At 40.6% G+C, this 24011-nt stretch overlaps 1 protein-coding gene across 1 annotated transcript in view; it reads left to right on the plus strand.

Moving 5' to 3' along the window:
* Positions 1-24011, plus strand: part of Focad (focadhesin) — a 286698-nt gene that overhangs the window by 67186 nt on the left and 195501 nt on the right. The window contains exons 6-7 of the mRNA XM_036178561.1: positions 17814-17915; positions 22784-22988. Of these exons, the coding sequence (XP_036034454.1) occupies positions 17814-17915; positions 22784-22988 (307 nt within the window). The remainder of the gene's footprint in view (positions 1-17813; positions 17916-22783; positions 22989-24011) is intronic.

A 24011-nucleotide genomic window follows, 5' to 3' on the forward strand; every position in this document is an offset into this window, starting at 1 on the left:
AACTTAGAAGACTGTGGGTCAGCCAGAGGCCCTTGTGCTTTTCAGTTTCCTGTGTAACTCCTGTGAGAAAGAAGGTCTTGTGGAGAACTGCTAACCTGTGGTCCCAAGGGGGTGACAGGGTATGCATTGTCAGACCTTCAAATCTTTACTAAGTGGAAGGTTTCTGTTTGGATCCCTCTGATTAAATGCTGGCAGCCAATCCCAGTTTTTTAAAGTATGAGGTTGGCAGACACAACACGTCTGCTCACAGGATACAGTCTGTGGGCAGTGAAGTTTATGACCTGCTTTAGAAACTTAAAAATGTTTTCCATAACTTTAAAAATGCTTTTCTACTTATAAGCAAATTTTAAACTAATTAACATATTTTATTTTATTGCTACTAAGGCATCCTTTTAGTTTAGACTTTCTTCTTCACCCTTTGTTGGGTCTGAATTGTTGACTACAACCATGAATAACTAAAGTTTTATGATTTGCCAGTTATTAGAGGCTAGTTTTCTCATTTGCTTTGTAATGTGCCATTTCCATGAAGTTTCATCCTGTGCTTTGCGTTTAAATTTTTCTCTGCATATTCATATTATGGCAATCTTTTTACAGTCTCTCTGCTCTCAGCAAAAGTGAGGAAATAGCTGTGAATTCATGAGCAGTGCCTGCTTGTTCCAGAATTTGTGCTTTATTCTGATGTGCCAGACAGTGGCTGACATGCACAAATATCAAGTGTTCAGAATCCTCTTCGTGGGAAGCTGTACTTTCTGAAATGAGGGAATATTTAATGACTTGGCAGATGGTGTACTCTGAAGTAGGCGATGAGGTCAATAGCAAAGGGTGGTTGGACCCTGAGTGGATTGAAACTCTGAACCCTAGATGTGTAGTTAGTCATCTATTTGTAGTTTTTATGGGTGGATACTTAAGGATTTAAAGATCCTAAAGGCTAAGATATTTCATAACTCATCTTGATTTTCTGACTTACCATTGAAGTCAGATTTATCCTTTAGGGTAATCAAATAAAGAAAAGCCAGACAGAGCTACAGAAAAATACTAATATGTACTTACAGAGACTGGTTTGTGGTTGTGGATATCAAAATACAGCCCTTTTTAAAATTTGGGTATCTGTTTTTTTTCTAAGCACATAACTTTGCATTTTCTCTTCCTGTGTATTTTGGTTGTGAGCCTAGCCTTTAATGGCTGAGCTATCCCTCCAGCCCTCCTGTGTATTTTGAAGGAAGACATGGCACCAGTCACTGGATAGCTCAGTGTCTCCAGTGCTGACACTGTGCCATTCGAGAGCTCCACGTGCTAGAGAGGCCCAAGGAAGGCTGAATGGCTTCAGGCTGCAGAGTACTGGTGTTCCGGCATGTGTCACCACACCTGGTTGAAGTTTAAGATTGTTTAGTGCTTCTTTTTTACTGAGGTATAATTTATATGCCATAAAATTCTTTTAAGGTGTTTGAGTCAGTGGATTGTATTAAAGTCATGAAATTGTCTAACTTCCACTACTGAGGGAGCCCACAAGGTTTCCTAGTGAGTGAGATCTGAGCTTGCTTTACCCAGCAGGGCTGCATTAGGGGATGGCTTGACCACATGCATGGTCACCAGGTGTCTGGGATGCTCTGCACTTGGCTGTGCTGGGGGGAGGCCTTTTGCTCCACCCCTTGGCATCCCTTTAAAAGTCCTTCAGTAGACACAGAAGGAACCAGTGGATAAGGATCCAGGCCCTCTGGAGCTATCCTGTGTTCCTGTCTGTCTCTCTCCTCTACACTTCTATCTACATATTTCTCACTTCTACCTCCTCAAGAGTACCCTGGGGGAAAAAGAGGGAGCAGGTCTCCCTCACACTACAACTTAATTTCAGGACATTTTTTCTCCTCTGAAAGAAGCCCCATACACAAGATCAGTTATTCCCACCCTCCCCTGGAAAGCACTATTTGGCTTGCACACTCTAGAAATTTCATGTGATGAAACCATACAATTTGTGGCCTTGTATATTTGGCTTCTTGGCATAATATTTTCAAGGTTTCATTGGTGCTGTAGCATGTTCCAGTACAATATTTCTATTGAATGGTGTATGTACAACATTTTATTTATCTCAGAGTTTTTATTATGTTTACTAGGAAGTACATTTTTATTGTTTTGGCTTTTACATTTATTCTGAAGGTAAATACTTTAAAAAGTTATTAAACCTTAGTCTATATTACTGGTGCAGGTATCAGGTAGCCATTATTTTCAGGTGTGAACATACCATGTTATCTTTTTTGGGGAAAATTATGTTTACAGTTCTTCTGAAAACAGGTTAGCCAAACTAAATGTAGCAGGAATCTTAGGTATATAGTTTGCTTTCATGTATTGGTACTTACTACTGGGGAATTACCTTCAGGATCTTCCTTAAGAGACCCTTCCGATGTTTGGACTTTGACCTAGGAATGTGTGAACATAGTTATTATTATTATTATTATTATTATTATTATTATTATTTTCATTTAAGTTCAGAGGTCTTATGGAAATCTTTGTGTAAGAACCAGAAGGAGGAAGATGAGGAATGGAGTGTCCCTGGATAAGCCCAGTGGGACTAGGTGAAAGAGAAAAGCAAGCCAGGGCGGTACTTGGGGAGCATGGGCAGCAACGCCTTGCAGGGTTATCTGCCTTCTCTGTGGTCTGACTCTCTGTCTACATGAATGTTCTGCTGCTTACTGCATTCTTCTCTCTTCCAACTACGAATGTCCTTGTTGCTGATTTTTATTAATGATTCTAATCATGTGGGGTTTGCAGCTGTGGTTGACAACAGTCCTATACCTGAAGAATGAGTTTACACATATTATACATCTTCAGCCAGCAGTTGTCCATAGAAAATGTGCAAAATTTTCTAAATATAGATATTGATAGGAAAACTGTCATTGTAACTTCAAAAACATGTCTAAGGTCATGAAAATAATTCCATTTTTCTTTTTTAGCTTATTTATTGTATGTGATCATGGCATATAACTGTATATAGGGAAGGTCCTAGATCCTTAAGTCTTCTCGATCCTAAGTCATCACCTTTTTCTTAGAAGATGACTTTGCATTAGATTTAGCTCAGTGGTAGAGTGCTTGCCTAGCAAGCGCAAGGTCCTGGGTTCGATCCTTGGTTCCAAAAAAAAAAAAAAAAAAAGTCTGGTTCTCATTATAGTGTTCCCAGAGAAGGAAGAGGATGAGGGCAGAACCATAGGAATATCTAATAAAAAATATTGTATACTCCCTACCTGCCTGACAGACCAATGGAAAGAGATGATCAGTCCAAAAGGTCTAGGTTAAAGCACTTTTGCTTCAGGGTTTTTCTGAGGCACTCCTGTGGAAAGCACACCCATATATTTGTTTTCAAATTATGTTGTACAATGCTTTATAATTTCTGTTAATTTCTCTTTTTGATTCTTTTTATAGTAATATCTACGTTACAATCCTCATAACGTTTTCTTATTATGCATCTTTAAACTTATCTGCAGAGATTAAAAAAAAAAATGCCCAGCTTCTCGCCAGCACTTTCCAATAAAAATTCCGAGCAGGTAGAGAAATGCTTTTAAAATGCATATTTGATGGAGTAAGTGCTGTGCAGTGCTCTGAAAGCACCAGGGTCACAGCTGCATACATGGAAATGCACGGTGACTTGCAGGCATTGTTTCTCACACAGAAAAGGCGCTCCGTGCCAGTCATTGAATCCACGGTGTAAATCAAATCATAGCTTTCTGATACTCAGAGATGAAGCAAAAGGTTGAGGTGACCTAAAGGTTACAGATAACTTTTGCTTCCTGATTTAGCTGCCACACAGCTAATTTTTTTATTCTTTCATTTCTATTAAGATTGATGCATTTATTCTTGAAAAGGTGACTCCAGGTTGCATACCTTATTTTATCATGCCTCTGTGATAGTCTGTTGGAACCATGCATACATCAGTCTTCTTTCCCTCTGCTCCTTAATTTTAGATGCACACACTCCTCTCCACTGTCAATAATACCAGTAAAAGGTGAGGAGCAAAGAAATATTTGCATCCAAGTCTGCATGCTTCTTTGTGGTCTCTATCCCCTGCTTCTGAGTAGTATTGACTCTGGAACAAAAACTGATTTTTCATGATCTACTTTATTCTTTCATTTACGACTATATGACTAAAGCAGTCTGAGTTTTTAAATGATAACATGGAGGACATGTTTGGTGTGTATGTGTAATTACATTCAATAAAGAAGCATATTTGGCCCATAATGGGAAACAAAAAATATTAAAACAGAGACCCAACTTTTAGGCTGATTGTGCTCTCACACATAAATTTACCCTGGCTAGTGTTGATGGGACTCTTCTATTTGTTAGATATTATATGCTTTATTTAGAATATCAGTTAAAACGTTTGCATGTCACAAAATAAGAAAGTGCCAAAGAATGTTCAATAAGTTGGTTCATGTGGCATGCCAAAGAAAAACCAAGGCATAGTAAGAAATTTACAGGCACTGGAGGCCAATGGAGGGTGACCTGGCTGTCTGATTTGTATTGATTTTAATCTTTAGAAATGATGTTATTCTTCTTTAAGGAGAAAGCAGATCTATAGGCTATCTCAGGAGCTAGGAAATTCTGATTTAATCATTTCTCCTTCTGGACACAGCACTTTACTTTCCTCGGAACCAGACAATGCAGGATAGTTTTTCTCTCTGAGATAAAAATAGATGAGGCCTCATGTTTAGCAGACTTTGGCCTTAGAGCCATTCAGGCTCGCCATAGGATTACTTGTGGGAACACCATCTTTGTGGTTTGCTGCCTTTGCAGGGTTTGATTGCATCTATGTACGCAGACTTTTCTATCCTGCCAACCGTTCCCCAAATAACCACACAGAGACTTATTATTAATTATAAATGTTCATCTGCTAGCTTAGGATTGTCTCCAGTCAGCTTTTAGAACTCAAATCAACCCATTTTTATTAATCCATGTGCTGCCCTGAGGCTAGTTTACATTGTGTATGAACTTCCCATGTTGCTTCTTCCACATTTGGCTAGAGACTCTCAGACTCCGTCCTTAACCAGTGACAGTGATGCATACATACAGTGTACATAGATTGTTCCACAGCACATCTAGTCCTGTGCATCCTCTTAGAATTCAGTGTTTACATGGATTATGCAGCTCCAGCTCTGTTAGCTATCTAGTCTAGCCCATTTTATAGATGAGGAAACTTTGGTCAAGAAAGGTTAATTCTCTTGCCTGGGATCCCATGCATTGCTGGGGAATGTAAATTTGGAGAGGACATGTAGCTCAGTTGCTAGAGTTCTTGCTTAGTATGTATAGGCCTTGGGTTTGATCTTCATGAACTAGGCTTGGTGGTGGATGCCTACAGTCCCAGCACTAGGGAGGCAGAGGAAGGCTATGTAGTGAGTTGGAAACCAGTCTTGGCTACATGAGACTCTGTCTCAAAAGAAAAAAATAAATATATACATACGGGATTGATAATTCTGTGCTCTCTGTTCCTACTGTTCCAGCTTCTCCAATTTTAGTTTTGAGATAGGGACATGGCTATGTAATAGTAAAAGAGCCCAAGGGTGCTGCTGTGTGGTCACGACTTATATAAAAAACACCACAGTGATTATGACTTAATGACAACATGATTGAATTCGTGAATCAGTTTATTTTAAGGAAAGGGTTTATTTTGGTTCAGAGTTCCAGTTATAGCTCATCATGATAGAGATTGCATGGAGGCAGGAGACAATGTGAGGCTGCCGTAGTCAGGAAATAGGCAGATGCCTGGGCTTAGCGCATTTTCTGCCCCCCCCCCCCCCCCGCGTTTGAAAATATTTTATTTCTTTTTTGATGATTTTCTACATCCAAACAGTGTATCTTGGTCATACCCATCTAGAATCCTTTCTACTCCTCTCAGGTACCTCATGTCATCCTATTTTCACTTCATTTTCCCTCCCTCCCTCCCTCCCTTCTTCCCTTCCTAAAGTCCCTTTAGTGGTGATCTTGTGCCTTCGTCTTATGTAGATAACCATAGCTGCAGTGAATTCATGCATGCAGTGGCCCTGTCCTGCCAGAAGACATTTCACAACATTTCTCCCTCTCTTCCAGCTCTTAAATTCTTTCTGTTTTCCCTTCTTTAATGTTCCCTGAGTCATGGGTCAGGTATTGATGGAGATGTCTAAATTATGGCTGAGTACCCAATAGTTACTTATTCTCAGTACCTCCACCAGTTGAGTTTCTGCATTAACTACTGACCACCACAGAGAGGAATTCCCTTGGCCAAGGTTGAGGGCAGCACTAATCTAGATGTGTAAACAGAAATATTTAGAAGGTAGTTTGGCAACATGTTTGATTTAGAAAGACAATAGTATTAGGTTCCTGCTTAGGACCTGTGACCTCCTGAACCATGGGCCTTTGACCAGGTTTACAGTAGGAGGCATAAATTCCCTCCTGTGGAGTAAGCCTCAAATATGATCCAAAAGTAGTTTTAGTTATCCCCCCAAAACCTTGTGGACATATTTTGCCTGGCAGGCCTGTATTGTAGCATGAAAAGCTCTCTGTTGGATCATAGCATTGCCATTTCTTCTAACCCAGTAATTTGCATAGCACCTTCTGGCACTATTAAAACTAGCTATCAGGGAGGAAGTTTTCGGGTCAGTTCCAGCTTGATTCCACTAGGTTCTTTAAGGCGAGTGTGTTGTGTCTTCAGCAATAGGGTTTTATCATCTCCTGGTGAGCGACCAACAGCAATATCAGTAACTGTGCCATTTTGTTTTGGGGACCGTTGAGCCTTATTGACCAATAACTAGTAGGGAGGTGTAGGTAAGTGAATCTTGAGGCATACTCCCCTCTCTCCTTACCCCTCTATCGGTGGTACTTCAAATTTAAAATTTCAGAGTTTCAATTGTGTGTCTGTTCAAATGCCTTGGACGTTCTCATTTGGATACATTTAGAGAAGTTGAATGGCTAGCAAACAGCAAGTAAAAGGAAGAAAGAAAAATCTTGAATAATCCATAAATTTAATAATCAAATCTTGAATACATCAAGAATGAACTGTACTCAGCCTTATGACATTTTACATGTTCTAATTATAATATTTTTGATAGGATAATAAGTTCATTTCCTGCCATATTCAAATTAGCATCTATATTCTCTAATGATGTTTATTTTAGAATAAGATTTATTTTGTAAAGGAATAATTTTACATTTTTTTCCATTTTAAGCCTTTGAATTTCTCTTGTGCATCCAGTGTTAATTTTTGTTAAATGTATTTCCATAAGAAATGTAAACTTTGGTCATGATTGATTGCTTTTAGTTCTGTGTAAGGCAGGGCCTAGTGCTGCTCTCTGTTCAGCTTTGTGCTTCCTATTGCAGTTCAGGGTGTGGACTTCCATCAGCGGTTCCGAACCAGAGACGTTGCCCCAACAGGGATGTTACTAGAGTCAGAAGAAGTTTTTGATTGTCAGTACTTGGAGGGAGTACAAGAGCAGCTATCTGGTGGGGAAGGCTAGTTGCTGCTAAGCAAACTGTGTAGTGCATAGGACGGCACCCACAGTGAAGACTGACTGTCCAACATGCCAGCGGTGCTAAGAGTAAGCCACTCTTGTGCATGACAGCAGTGCAGTTGGTTTAGTTAAGAAATATATTGTTGTGGTAACACCTGCGCCACCACCACCTGCTCACCATGTCCAAGTGAGGGGCTGTGGATCAAAAGACAGAGACAAGAGACAGCGGGCCATTTGCCTCAGCACAATGCTGAATGCTGTTTATTGAAGGAGGGAGGAGGCCGGAAACTGGCAGGGGATTAGCATAGGGAGGACATCAAGGTCAAGGTCAGCAAGCAAGGCAACCGCTATCCAAAATGGGGGGTCAGGGCCCTACAGGTCCCCCCTTTTACTAAAAAATGAGCTTCTGACTTAGGTTGCATGGGATGTCAGCAGGTCACCTTACCCATCATGGAGACACCTGCCCAGGCCACACAGGCGCTATGTCTTAGGTTTGTGAGGTCCCCCCCCCCCCCAGACATTACCCGTCTCTGAATACTCATTATCATACATGCTCAACCATGTGTGAGCTGTAGAATTAACTGCTGCCAAAGATCTCTAAGTCCCGCTGGGCTTGCAATCTGTGTGTTAGACACAGAAAAGACCAACAGAAGTCCTAACCCACCCATAGCCAGTAGGTTAAAAGCAATTGATCCAGTCCTTTCCTTAACAAGCATTACTGCAAATTGGAGTCCTCCTAAGATTGTATCCCAAAAGCAAGTGACTCTCAAGTTTTATAAATTTTATAACTTTCAAAGCCAATTGAAATGTATATATGATCTGAAGAGAAACCAGAGTAGTTGGGGATTTAGCTCAGTGGTAGAGCACTTGCCTAGCAAGCGCAAGGCCCTGGGTTCGATCCTCAGCTCAAAAAAAAAAAAAAAAAAGAAATGTATATAACTATTGATTTAAATTTGTCATGCCCAATAGAATGAAAGAGTAATTAGCTGTGGTAGCTACTTTTGCTGCCAGGGTCTCCACTGTGTTAGCTGTAGTAACCAATTATGAAATGGCAATCCCAGAAACAGTAGCAACTGTGGCCGCCACCACTGTAGTAGCAAGAACAGCTGCAGTGAAGTCAAATTCTCTTCTGGAGCGTGTGAGCAACATCTGTGTCTCACTGCCATGGTCCACTGGCATGGACACAACTTCAGGAACACAAACCACCAAGGCCCATTTTTCTTGATCCCAGTACGACTTAAGCTGGCAGCTCTGCAAAAGAACAACTAAGAACCACAAAGAAGCCCCGCAGTGGTGGTGCACGCCTTTAATCCCAGCACTCTGGGAGGCAGAGCCAGGTGGATCTTTGTGAGTTCAAGGATGGGCTTCCAAGTGAGTTCCAAGAAAGGCGCAAAGCTACACAGAGAAACCCTGTCTCAAACCCCCCCAACCCCCCAAAAAAAGAACCACAAAGGAAAAACAGACAGCACTCAAGAAGCAGAACAAATGGTCTCATAATGGCTACATTCAGGCTCACAAATTTTATCTTCAAAAGAGGCTAGATGAATTTCAGGAGGCCAGTAATGTTGCACAGAGCCGCTCCTGAAAAGGTAGGTACTACACCAGCTTGAAGAGGATTGCAAAAATGAAAAGGCTTAGCTGGCATGGTACTTTTAACAAATAGAGGTCAGTGACCTTCAGGGTTATCCTTAATCTCCAAGGTGCTGTGGATATTGATCTGTATAAATAAAATACTGATTGGCCAGTAGCCAGGCAGGAAGTATAGGCAGGACAAGGAGAGAGGAGAATTCTGGGAAGTGGAAGGCGAAGGTAGAGATACGGCCAGCCGCTGCCATAACAAGATGTAAGGTACTGGTAAGCCACGAGCCATGTGGCAAAGTATAGATTAATAGAAATGGGTTAATTTAAGATAGAAGAAGTAGATAACAAGAAGCCTGTCACGGCCATACAATTTGTAAACAATGTAATTTTCTGTGTGTTTACTTGGTTGGGTCTGAGTGTCTATGGGACTGGCGGGTGAGAGAGATTTGTCCTGACTGTGAGCCAGGCAGGAAAACTCTAACTACACCAAGGTGTCTGGGTGACATGTTCTCAAACATACTTGAAAAAGCAGTTACCATACATTACCTTCTGAAGAATCCAACCGCATGGCTACAGTTCCTAGGCTTATGTTAATACTTGCCAAGGCTGGCCATATTGGGCTCTCAATCCCCATTGGCATCAGAAGGGGAGAGTTTTTCACAGAGACCCAATAGGTCTCTGCCATGTTGGGATTCGGCAGCAGCCACAGGGCGCACACAGCGCTCAGGAACCCAAAGAGGAACCTCATTGTCCTGTGGAAAGACACAAACAGAACCCCGGGCCCACACCAACACCAAATCGGGTCCCCTCCAAGTGCCAGTAGAAAGATCCTTTTATTGCACCAGAGGGTGATTTGCAACAGGAGCTTTTCAGTGCTTATCTGCAGTGGATACTCCAGCAGAATCCACTGATAAAAAATTTAAAATATATAAAACAAGGGAAAGAATAGAATGTGGAGAGGAGAGATGAACCCCTAGCTCTCCCCTTTTTACTTTAGCAAAATATGTTTATAAGGTATGATGGCAGCGTTCTACTATAGCCTGTCCTTTGGGGATTATAAGGAATACCAGTCTTATTAACAATAGAAAAATCTTGGTAGAATTTTGAAAATCTCGTATTGCTGTAAGTGGGACCATTATCAGTCTTTATGTATTTTGGAACTCCCATATAAGCAAAAGCATGAAGACAATGATTCTTTACATCCTTTCACCTTAATGGGCAGAGACAAAAATTAGGAATATGTATTGATAGACACATGGATATATTGTAATTTTCCAAAGGAAGGCACATGTGTTACGTCCATCTGCCACACATGATTAGATAAAAGTCCTTGGGGATTAACTCCCAAATGAGGAACAGGTAGAAATTCAACACAAATAGTACATGATTTAACTATCTGGATGGCTTGTTCCTGGGTTATGCCCATATGATGACGAAGAGATCCAGCATTAAGATGATAACGTTGGTGTAACTGAGTAGTAGCCTTTTGAAAGGCAGAGCAAATTAATGTGACAGCCATACAGTAATGGCATCAGCCCTCTGATTTCCTTCACTTAGAGGTCCAGGCAATTGAGTCTGAGCTCTAATATGGCCCACATAAAGGTTATGTGAGCGGGACCATATGAGACCTTGCACTTGTAACAAATATTCATGAATGGAGAAATGGATGGTATGTAGGCTGTTGTCTCCAAAGGCATAATGGCATGTGCCACCTATTGGCTATCAGTATAAATGTTTAGAAGCTCATCAGAAAACATCTGTAAAGCAAGCAACAGTGCCTGTACCTCTGCCATCTGGGCAGAAGTGCCCTGGACTTTCATTCTCTTCACTATGTTACCAGAAACTACCACAGCAAAACCACGTGAAGTGCCATCAGTAAATACTACACGGGCCTGAGGAATAGGAGTCATCTGTACTATATTGGGAAATATAACAGGATGCAATTTAAAAAATTGACACACATCATTGGAGGGGAGTGGGTATCAAACTGACCCTGCATGGAGCATGTCAATATGGCCCAATCATTATCATTAGCTTGCAACCATGCTATTTGAGACTGGGTGTATGGGGTGGTCACCACAATATCTGGCTCCTTACCAAAAGTTTGAACACTGATCTTGATTCCCTTAAATATAATCTGAGCAACAGCCTGAGGATAAGGAGTAATGGTTTTCACTGGAGAAGCAGGGGAATGTACCCATAGAATAAGACGTGTTTACCAAAACACTCCAGTAGGTTAATGAGAAAAACAAAATATCAAATACAATAAGGGAGAAGAAAGATCTATATAATGCATGTGAGCCTGCTTCAGGGTCTCCTGCATTGCATGCGCTGTAGGGCTGTATGCCCTTCAGCTGTTAATTCATGGGGAGATAAAGGGTCAGGGTCGCCCTTTAAGACATCATACAAAGGACAAAGCTGACCTGTTAGAATCTTTAAAGTGGACAGAAACCATTGAATATCTCCCAGAAAGGTTTGGAAATCATTAAGTGTGCGTAGCTGATCCATACGCAGAGTGATATTTTGTGGACGTATGCCTGTGCGTTAACAATTCATGACCTAAATAATGATAGGGAAAGGATACCTGTCCCTTTTCTGGGGCTACTTGTAAATTAGCCAGGCTAAGAACCTCTTGTAATTTAGAATAGGCATCAAAAACAAGTTTTTTTAATCTTTAGCAGCCAATAAAATATCATCCATATAAGTCAACCACAATTAAATGTCAATGTTTAGGAATTGCCATAGGGGCAGGCAAACCAGGCTGTGTTGCTCCCATGAGAAGCATGGTTTTATATAAGGCTCTAAGATATTATAACAGTCTCCATTTTCCTGACTTTTTGTAGAGGCCAGTTGGGATCTCAGGATTCTTGTGAAATTATAGATATACCCAGCACCAGAATCCAATAATCTTTCAATCTCAATCCCATATAATTTTATTTTTCATTTAGGCTGTTTACCATTGATAACAGTTTGTCAAAACATCTTTTCTCTTTTACTTCCAAAGCCTCCAGTTCTACATACAGGTTCCATTTATCATTTAAAATATGAAAGCAAGAATAATGGAGCAATTCTATCACCAGCTTCTATTTCCATGGTCCTTTTTACATATGCCAATTATAAAAGCATTAAATACAATATCTATAGGATTTAAAGAGGTAACTTTATAAAATTAAACCGGAATTACTAGAAAGCAATTTAAAGAGCAGAGCCAAATTTTCAGTAATGATCAACAGATAAGAGCATTCCTAATATATAGTTCAAAATTATGAATTCTGTTCCTTTAGTTTATCTACCATGAAAATCAAACATTCATCCAAACATTTATTAAGACAATCACAAGAAAAGAACATCCTTTATACAATGAATGATTAATATCCCTGGAAATTCAAACAGCATTGACTTAGCATTCCATGTCCTGTCCAAAACCATTTTTCACCAGAAGTTGGGCTGTTATACTTTTAGTGCCTGTCCCTCCCGGGCCTCTGCTTGATTGCCCACCCATTCCCCTCTTCGGCCTTAGGGCTATGCCTCCCGCCAGCATGTACCTGCCTGCCATGCATTCCTGTTGAAACTTCCTCTTTCTCCTATGAAGGGATTACCTAATAATGAGTTATTTCCACCATAAGGGGAAAAAGAAAAACAAACCATTTCCCACGAAGGGATCCTAAGTATTGAATTATTACCACTCTGAGGGAAAAATAAAAAACATTTACACCAAATTTAAGCAAATAGAAAACAAAACTTCTCACCTCTGGGCTTGCTTGCTTGTTCAGCCAGCTGCAGTGAGGCCCACCTGCCGGCCTGTAGGTAGAGTTTTCCTGCCTGGCCCACAGCCAGGACAAATTTCTCTCACCCGCCAGGCCCATAGATGCTCAGAACCAACCAAGTAAGCACACAGAGACTTACATTGTTTAGAAACTGTATGGCTGTGGCAGGCTTGTTGTTATCTACTTCTTCTATCTTAAATTAACCCATTTCTATTCATCCATACTTTGCCACATGGCTCGTGGCTTACCAGTACCTGACATCCGCCTAGTCATGGCAGCGGTTGGCCGTATATCTCCACCCAGCCTTCCTGTTCCCAGCCTTCTCCTCTTGTCCCGCCTACCCTATCCTTCCTGCCCGGCTACTGGCCAATGAGAGCAACACATTTGACATACAGAACATCCCACAGCACCGGACTTCCTGTAATTCAGATGTTGCTGCTCTGAGCTGGCAGGCAGAAAGAGCTCAGAGCTCTAGCTGTCCTGAAACTTCTATATTGGGAAGAGCTTTTTCTTCCTCCATTACCACTGGGAAGAGGCTTTTCTCCTTCCTTCATCCTTCCTCTACCTGTAGAGGAATCCAAAATCTTTAGGCCAAGTTTCAAAAATTTTCCCCTTTTTCCTGGGAAAATCCTTTTTTCTTGATTAAAAATTTCTCCCTTTTTTATTGGGAAATTTCCTTTCCTTTATTCTCTATTGGGAAGATTTCCTTTTTTATTTTCTTCCTTTCCCTTTGATCTGGTATAATCTTTAGCTGTCTTGCTCTTACTGGAGGTGCCCTATTGCACCCATGACAGTTCACCCTTACCTTCTCTTTACTTTAAAATGCTGGCCAGCCTTACTTCAGGTGTCCATCAGCTTGTCCCTTCTTTCTCGGATCCTGGTGGAACCTCCACTTGTGGTGGTAATGCCCATGCTACCACCACCCATTCACCATGTCCCAGTAAGGGGCTGTGGATCACAGAGACAAGAGACAGCAGGTCATTTGCCTGGGCTGTGGATCACAAACAGAGACAAGAGACAGCAGGTCATTTGCCTCGGCAGAATGCTGAATGCCTTTTATTGAAGGAGGGAGGAAACCTTAAATACAGGCTTACAGCACAATGGGAGAACCCTGGAGGGCAGAAGTTCCCTAAGAAGAATGTTCTACATTCTTGCATCTAAGCTGTTAATGCCCAATATGCAGGATACACAAACAAGGAACTTCCCTTAAGCATTCAGGAAGGTGGAAACTGGCAGGGGATTAGCATAGGGAGGATATTGAGGTCAAGGTCAGCAAGCAAGGCAACAGCTACCCAAAATGGGGGGGGGGGCAGGGCCCTACAATATATACATTCTATAACTTGAGTGCAAGCCTTTATGTATTATTCACATATCAATTTGATGATTCCCGAGGGAGAATTTAGCTCTTTGCTTCATCATGCTTAAAGTTTAAAAACAAAATTTTGGCAATTATTATTGATTTTAGGTTATTTGTGTTCATTTGAAATAGTATAATATTAGTAATCAAATATTATTCAACAAGAGTCAATGTTTTCATTTTCTGTGTTGTTTCTTTTAAGATTATCAGCCTCTCATAATCAATATTGTACATTATTCTTTACAATATTGTCATTTAGAGTGGACATAATCAGTCGTCTGGACAAGTTAATTATCCAGAGGTCTAAATCAGTAATTAATCTGGATCTTTATTCTAGTGTATTCTACTTAATCTAATCTTTAAAGATTAAGTCTGAGATGCTACCTGGAATTGCCTGAATGCAATAGCTGGTGAAGCAGGCCCTCAGTGTCCTGCAACAGGGTGAATGATTCCTTGTAGTCTGAGTGGAGCAGAACTGTGTGCATGTGTGTCATGCTACTATTTTAAAATGACTGTCTTTTATTTTTGTTGACCTGATTGAATTTGAATATGTTTTGAGGGACAGCTTGATCTGCAGTAGTTATCTTGGGGGTGGGAGAGACAGGAAGAAGAAGAAGAAGGGTAAGAGGACTAAGGAGATATAGTAGCTTTTGGGGGGGGGGTATAGGAAGAAGGGTAAGAGAAGTGGAGTAAGGAGCTGATTTCTTTTTCCTTAAAAAAAATTTATTTTGCCAGGCGGTGGTGACGCACGCCTATAATCCCAGCACTCGGGAGGCAGAGGCAGGCGGATCTCTGTGAGTTCGAGGCCAGCCTGGACTACTAAGTGAGTTCCAGGAAAGGCACAAAGCTACACAGAGAAACCCTGTCTCGAAAAACCAAAAAAAAAAAAAAAAAAAAAAAAATTATTTCATGTGCATTATGTGCATTGGTGTTTTGCTTGCGTGTTTGTTCATGTTTGGGTGCCAGATTCCCTGGAACTGAAGTTACAGCCAGTTTTGAGCTGCCATGTGGGTGTTTGGAATTGAACCCAGATCCTCTGGAAGAGCAGCCAGTGTTCCTAACTGCTGAGCCATCTCTCCAGCCCCAGGATCTAACTTTTAAGAGAGTAATTGGAAAGCATTTCAGAGCTTTGTGATTGCACAAAAAGTGTTGTTAACTTCTCAGATTTTCTTCTTAAGCATCCACGAAGGCCATCCTTAGCTGGAGGATTATGCGCCTGTATAAAGTTCCTTACATCAACGTGCTAATCAGAACATGTAGGAACAGTGATTGCAGTTAGCGTCTAAGACCTTGTTCTGCTGTGATGTGCTGAGTGGTGTTTAGGACTTGGGAGTGTTTGGACTTCGTATCTGTGACAACCAGAATGGAAAGTGATTCTGGATCGGTGTATCTGTTCAAGTGTTTGAGATTTGTGTACCCGATTTTGATGCGAATTTTTAGGTTTAGCATAAAAAGTTCTGTGGAACCATCCCTTAGCAATGGTGTTAATCTGGTAGTCAGAAATAGCCTGTGTTTTAATAAGCAGGTTGCTAGCCTATGAGGTAAGTACATGGCAGAGTAGGTAAGTTTGGAGCGAAAATAAAGAGATGAAGGTATAATAGCCAGAAGTTCTGGAGGATTGCAGAGAAATACTTAACACAAACCTTATATTTAAATGTGATAGATATACCAAACTTTTTTCTTTGTAAAAGACAGAATAAATCAGAAAAAGCCTTATCCTGACTTCCTTCATCAGAGGTTTGTACCTTGTAGCAGCTGTCAAAGTGTAGAGTCTATTAGAACCACCTGTAGAGTTTTGTAAAGTTGGTAATGCATTAACAGTATTCCCAGCAACCCCAAGGTAACTGAGGCTGTCATTGGGTAAGCGTTCCACTCTGAGCTGCAGCTGTGGTTGGAATTAGTGCTTTATAGTAGGACTCTTAAATCTGGGTGGGTTGTGAGGATCTGTTTTTCTCAGTTTCTAGTTGATGATGCTGATGTGCTGGAAAAGCTTCCTTGCTTTAAGAACCAAGAAGAGCCAGTTACAGTGGTACATGTTGGTAGAGTATGTTGAAGAGGCAGGAGGATTATGATTCTGAGTTCAGGCTGGGTTACACCTTTACAAGGCTGGCAATGGCTCAGTGAGTAAAAACTCTTGCAATACTGGTGGCCTGAGTTCATTCCTGGAACTCACATACAAAGCCAGATACAGTAGAGTGCCTCTGTCTTCCCACTCCTATGTGGAGATGGGGAGTAGAGACAGGAGAATTGCCTGGAAACTGCTCAACCACCTAGTCTGCAGCATATTGTGCTGCAGAAATAGGGACGTAAGGCAAGAACTGACTCTCAAAAGTGTCCCATGACTTCCACTCATGTTCCATGGTACACATGCCCCTTCCTCAATACACAAAGAAATGAAAATTTAAAAAGAATCAAGAGGGATGTCTCTAAGAAGTCACTTGAACACTGTGCAGATGTGGCTCAGTGGTAAAGTGCTTGCCTAGCACTGCTGAGGCCCTGGTCTTGATTCCTAGCATTGCACAAACACATTTAAAGAAGTATTTATCTACCTTACCTGCTGCTTAGCCATATGACTTGAGTTCAATCCCTAGATCCCACGTGGTGGAAGGGGACTTGCCTCCCAAGAGTTGTCCTTTGATATCCACATTCACTCCAAGGTGCCTTTCCTCCCCAAATGCATAAATAAATGTAAAGTTAAAACTAAACCACAGTGGTACATTTACAATTATTATTAGGCTTTTGAACTATTGAAAAAAATGACTTGGTGGTTTTTTCATTCTTTCTAAAGCCCATTTCTAAGAATCTTCCAGATTTCAGATCCTGTGTTCAATAAAGCCTTTATAGGTATCTTAATGGAAATAGGCCAGCTACTATAACTCCCTGCACAACAGTAGTTTTGAGCTTTTCTGTTTAGATACTTTGTTACCTGAGAGGGAAAAATATTGTCTTTTTCTACACCCTAAATGTGCTGAAGACACAGAATCTTGTACTAAGAAGGTAGAGAAAAATGTGAATTGGTTGAGAGATGCCTCAGCAGTAAGAGTACTGGCTGTTCTTGCAGAGGACTGGGGATTCAATTCCCAGCACTTACACTAGGGCTAACAACCACCTGTAATCCCAGATCCTGAGAATTCAAAACCTTCTTCTGGTCTCCAGACACTGGATGTACATGGTTCACAGACACGCATAAAATAAAAGTAAGCACATTAAAAACAACAACAAAAACCTGAGAACAGAAGACACTTGGTGCTTACAAGCTAGCCTAAAGTGAGAGGAAAGGGAAACTTGCCTGCATGGGAGGGCCAGGAGGAGGAGGAAGGAAGTCATCCGAGGAGTTTGGAGAGAACTACTGGGTTTAGGGAACCCAAAATCTGAGCTATTAAATTCCACTCTTAAATTTAGACCTCTGAGATTCTGGATCCCCCCCCCCCCTTTTTTTTTTTCAGGAGAAGAATTAGATAAAATGCGGGAAAGTTGGTTGTTATGAACCACCTCCCTAGTTCAGGAAGTGGTAGTTTTGTGACATTAGAGATCCTGGAAAATGCCTGTAGCTGGCATTGCTTTTTTTGTTGCTGTATTTGGATAGAGAGAATGTGTGCTCCTGAAATGAGAGTTAACAATGTGATTTTCTGTGTTTCTCAGAAATCATCCTCAGCCTTTGATCACCGTGCTTGAACACAGGCCTGATTGCTGGCCACTACTCCTGCAGCAGCTGACAGCTTTCTTCCAGCAGTGCCCTGAAAGGTAACATAAAATAAATGAAGGACATGGAATGGGGTGTGCTGCTTTTAGAGCTGGAGCTGTGTGTTGTTCTTGTGTTAGCTGTTGTGACTATGGAGTTCCTAAGGAGAGGAAATGTTCTAGAGCTGGCCGTCCGTTTCTCTTTTCTTTTAGCAGTAAGAGAACATGATCTGCCAGGCATATTGGTTGTTGAACTATCCAGTAGAGAATAGCTGTTATTAAACCTACTTCTATTGAATTTTATTCCATTTCCCAACCAAGTTCTCTGTATTCCTTTGCATTTTGTTCTTCATCTTTGCTTATTGCAAATGGTGAGTTGTCTCTCTTTTGTGTTTGATGCCATTAAACTTACTTTTGGTTTTATTCTCTGCTGCCATCTTTAAGACTTGTTGGAGGATAGAGATCCTCTTCCATTGTCTTATCTTCATAATGCTCAGAACATTTGTAGGTGCCTTATAAATCACAAATTTTTGTGAACAAATCCCATAAATGGGTTGAAGATTATCTTTTTTTTTTTTTTTTTTTTTTTTTTTTGAGACAGGGTTTCTCTGTGTAGCTTTGTGCCTTTCCTAGAACTTGCTTTGGAGACCAGGCTGGCCTCGAACTCAGAGAGATCTGCCTGCCTCTGCCTCCCAAATGCTGGGGTTAAAGGCGTATGCCACCACTGCCTGGCAAAGATTATCTTATCATAGAAACATTCAGACTGCAGTATCTTGTAATCAGCTATAAGAAGGTGGTTCAAAATTACCACCTTCCCATAAATTTTTTTTCATAGCTACAATATTAATAGTTACTAGACAAACCTTTCTTTAACTCTGTCAGAAACAAACAAAAACCCAAATAAATTTATAAGCATTTGCTTAATGAAATTTCTTTGAGTTATATAGTTTTAAATTGTTTTACAGTTTTTGTGCACCGTCCCCCCCCCCCCCCCCGATAATGTAATACTAAGTAGCCTTGGCTAGTTTCGACTTCACTGTGTAGATCAGGTTCAAGGGGGCCCTTGAACTCAGAAATCTACTTGTCTCTTGATTCCTGAGTGCTGGGATTAAATGTATGTGCTACCATGCCTGACCTGCAAAAGGGCAATTTCCATTCTAAATTGCACTATGGGTTTGTGCCTTGCAGTATGATATTGATAATTCTAGTTGCAGTTTTTCATCAGGTCTAATTTTAGGAGCAGTAACTCTTAAGTTCTTGTTTAGAAGGTAATACGGGTAGGTTGGTAATTTAGTAAGAACAGGAGCAGTGCTCCACAGTGTGAAGGAGTCAAAATGGAAAGACATTGTAGTTCTTTCCATGTTAGTAGGAACTATTGATTAAACTAGATACTTAAGTCAGATATACTGAAATGTCAATATATCCTCATGCTAGATCTTTTGGGCAGTATTTATAGCAAGTTCTACTTTCATTTACTGAAAGCCTGTGCTGTGCTTTCACTTTCACTTTTCAGGAGCTGAGAACGATATAAATTAACAGTGTTGTGGAATTTAGGTCTGGTACCTTCAGGTTATTAGCCTAGCACATGGGTTTTGAGAACAGGGAACTAGGGAGAACATATTGCATGGCTTTTTACAGGCTAAGTGAAATGTTGGTGGCAGAGGTGGGCCTAGAGCTTTATTTAGATATTTTCTACTGTGTCTTCTTCAGTGGAGATCATAAATAGAGAAGACATATCTACAGATGTACATTGGTCCCCATTTTAAATATTCTTTATCACTTTGGGATTTGGGCTGTTTGTTTTATTCTCTTCCTTTTTATTGCCCCGGCGATTGTATACCCCACTGTGATAGTACCAAATCATCACAGAACTCTGGAAATGCAGATGAGATTAAGTCAGGGCAATTTTTAAATAGTATTTTATCATTAACGAAGCACAACAATGCAATTTCACTTATGTTAAAAAACATGCTTAGTTCAGTTTTGAATCATAGTTAATCAATTCTCAACAAATAATAAATGAAAACACTGAATAGAATGAAAAAGAATAAGGTCATATTTGAATGATGCATGCTAATTTTGAGTATCTGTAACTTTATGTAACCATGTGAATCGATTGCACATTTCTTTGAATGCCTGTGCATACAGTCTTGGTGATACAGCAGTAAACAGAAATCTATGGTCTGTGTCCTCATTTGAATTATAGTTTGGCAAGGGATGTAAATACTACACATGCCATGATAACAAACAGTTGTGCTGTGGAAGCACATAATAGTGATCTGACCACAGACCACCTGTCAGGGAAGGAAAAGGACTCCAGGCAGTCATTGCAAAGTGGAGAACTGGAGAATGATAGAAATAGAAAGGCCAGCAAGTTGGGGGCCCAGTGGGGTGATTGAAGACCTGAAATAAGTGTAATGATTCAGTGGAGAGTGAGGATGGCAAGATAGGCAGAGGCTGAACCATGGAGGTGTCACAATTCAGTTCACCCTTTTGTCATAGGACAAACTGTTTTCACTTGGTTAATGATATGGTCAGGTTTTTATTTTATCCTTGAAGGTCATTCTGGCATGATGATGTCTGGGGATTAGGAGTTATTGGAATATAATGAATCTAAATAGATATTAAAGGTATGTCGATTGAGTTGGAGATTCTTTTTTTTTTTTAAACATTTTTTAAAAAAATTATTTATTATGTATACAGCATGTATGACTGCTGGCCAGAAGAGGGCATCAGATCTCATTACAGATGGTTGTGAGCCACCATGTGGTTGCTGGGAATTGAAATCAGGACCTCTGGAAGAGCAGTCAGTGCTCTTAACCTCTGAGCCATCTCTCCAGCCCCAAGTTGGAGATTCTTAAGAAGAGGTTGTGGGCAACTACTTCATTCATCTCTCAGTTTTTGTAGCTGTGTATCAGAGCTACACACACACACACACACACACACACACACACACACACACACACACCCCTATCTCTGTCTATCTCTATCATCTTTCTTCCTTCCTTCCTTCCTTCCATCCATCCATCCATCATCTCCCTCCCTCCCTCCCTCCCTGCCTATCTATCTATCTATCTATCTATCCATCCATCCATCCATCCATCCATCTATCCATCCATCTATTCATCTATCTATGGCTCTGGTAAGGATCAAGTAAGTTCAAGCTGTAAAGTGGAATTACTTTTATATTCTGTAGGTTAACAAGGTAACAGTAAAGTAGCTCCACATATCCATGGGGGGACACTAAAATGAAGACATCCAATAGGTGTCTAAAATGATGGATAAAATTGAAGTATGTGTAATAGAGAGATGCTACTATCTAAAAAAGCTAAAGGTTAACAGTTATTTATCACAAATTTTAGTAACTTCAGCATGTGATTTTTAATCTTCACTGAGTGCTATCACTTGTTCATAAAAGGAAGCTCTTTATGGCTTGTCTTTGGCACTTCCAAACTGCCATAACAACTGTTCTCCTTTCTTGGTGTCATTAGTGAATAAAGTAAGGGTTACTTGGGCACAGACAGTATTATGAAAACTACCATGGTAGTTGATCTGACACCAGGATGGCTGCCGAGAAACTCATGATGGCCTAGAGCACTGGTTCTCAGCCTTCCTAATGCTGTGACCCTTTAACACAGCTCCTCATGTGACCCTCAGCCATAACATTATTTCATTGCTACTTCATAAGTGTGACTTTGCTACTGTTATGAATCGTAATGTAAATATCTCATATGCATGATATGTGATCCCCACGAAAGAGTTGCTCGGCCCTCATAGGGGTTACAACCCACAGGTTGAGAACTACTGGCCTAGAGGATCATGCATAGCGTATTTCGTCTATGTCCTGGAGGAGCTGAGTGGGTTGGTTTGGAACCTTCTCATGCTATTCAGCATGTGTACAACTAAAAACTTAGCAGTTGTTTGTTTCTGGAACTTTCCATTAATTAGTTTCTGATTGTGGCTAACTGATGGTAATTAAAATAATGGAAAAGAAAACCATGGGATGCTATAAATTTGAACTGCCACATACAATAGGATAGTTGTATGGATTTATTTTATCTACCGAGTTTTTTTTTTTTTTTTTTTTTTTTAACAAATGCGTGCCTGTGTGATGCCCCTGGAGAAAAGATCCTGGTATCTGTAATTCTAATAAGTGTTCTCATTTGGTTCTGATATTCACTGTAGACTGGTTTTGGAGTGTTGCCACTATTGTAAAGTGGGAGGAGTGTCCTTTAGTCCTGGGAACCTGGCTTAGTGCCTCCTTCTCTCGAGTCATTCCCTTCAAGATCCCATTAGGTCACGGCATGTCCAACAGTTCCTTGACGCTAGTGCAGTTTAGGATGTGCCACAGCTGTAGGTTGATATGTGCCACTTACTGCTTGATAGTGTGTAGGAGAATTCCTGGAAAGGAGCTGTGTCTGCAAAGACTGATTGCCTGTTTACAACTTCCATGATGTGGAGAGGGGAGATGTTGCAGGTCCAGAGTCTAATTTCAGTTTATTTTTGGCTAGCTTTAGCCCCATGAAGAGCATTCCTTGTCCACCTCTGTTTTGGTCCGAACATCTTTCAACAGGCAACCTTTTGGAATTTAACAACATAACAGTCCACTAACTTTCACCGTCCCCAAAGCTATGAAATCACCATAGCATCTGAGGCCTATAGGAGAGATTCCTCCATTTTGCTGTAACTGCCTCTCTGACGTTTGCAGCAGTGTATTTTAAAAATGACTTGATTTTTAATTTTTCTGGCTTTATTATTATACAAGCTCTATGAAAATGTTTCCTCATTGGAGAGAACTAAATGTATGTTTCTGGGTCATGGTCACTCGGATTTAGCTCCATAGTCAAACCTTGTCTTTTATTCCCTTGAGGTGAGAGCTGTTTCTTCTGATATTAACTCAGTGACTGACTGACATGTTACATGACTTGCAGGTCAGAAGTTTCATTTATTCAAATAATGGCACCATTCCTGTGGTATCTCTATTGTGAACCATCCCAGTTACAAGACTATGCTAAGCTCCGGCTGTCCCTGCTCAAAGTCTTACTTCAACCCAGAGGTCTTTGTGATGAAGCACAGCCTGCAGTGCTGGAACAGCACATACTTCAGCTGTGCTGTAACATGATCCCATGCTTGCAGGTAAGGCTTTCCATCGTTCATTGTCCTTCCCTCATATGATTATCAGCACCAGTAAGTGTTAATGATTGTTAGTAGTTCTTGATCCTGTGTGAATGGGCAAGACCAGCTAGAAATGCTGGCACTATCTTAAAGAATACAAAGGAATTAAATCCAGATTTAATAATACATACTGTATTAACTGTATTAAATTCACTGAAGTATAAATCAATATTGTTCCTTTTTGGATTAGTAGCAATGAAGAATCATTAGGGAATTTTTGAGCTTCTCTTTGTGCTGGATACTAGGAGGTAGAAGAAAAACAGAACAAAATAAAACACTTCTGTGCCAATTGAACAAAAAGCATGTCTGTGAGTAGGTCTGTTCTGAAGATGCAGAACTTGGCCTGCTGAGTGCTACATTTGAATTTCTACTTGTCCCTTTAGGATCCATTGTTGTCTCTTGCTCTTGCTCTTCAGAAACTCACAGTGTAAGAAATGTGTTAGTATGTCACTTTTCATAATTCCTTATGGACAGTTGATCAAGGTATAGAGTTATGAGTAAAGTGCTAGGGAGTTGAGGGGAGAGAGAAATTATAGTCCCTATCTCTATGACTGCAGATTAAAAACCATGCAGTTGCCAGTGGCCTGTGATTTTAGTGTAGTGGTTCATTATTCAGGCTATCCCATCCCCTGATCAAGGTCAGGCCATTAGTGGGGATCAGAGCGCCATGCTGCTCAGCTGATGGAAAGAATCTGAGGATATATTTCAAAGCGATCACTTTGGGTCACAGATGACCTGTTTTAAGTCTGTGTTAGCAAGGAGTGGCTAGAGTGAATCTTTCCTCTGTGACTCATAAATGTGCTTTCCTGTAATCAAGGCAGAGAAAAGTTAATTAAAATGAATTCTCTAGCGGCTTTTCTAAAGCTTTTGTTTTGCATGGGTAATAAAGCATATACAGGCAGAAGGTCTTCAACTGGGGCAGTTTTCCAACCATGTCTTTATTACCATGTTCTATGTGGCTTGGCAAATGTTTGCTTTCTTCAT

Source organism: Onychomys torridus, chromosome 2 (genome assembly GCF_903995425.1).
Source record: "Onychomys torridus chromosome 2, mOncTor1.1, whole genome shotgun sequence".
Lineage (NCBI taxonomy): Eukaryota > Metazoa > Chordata > Mammalia > Rodentia > Cricetidae > Onychomys > Onychomys torridus.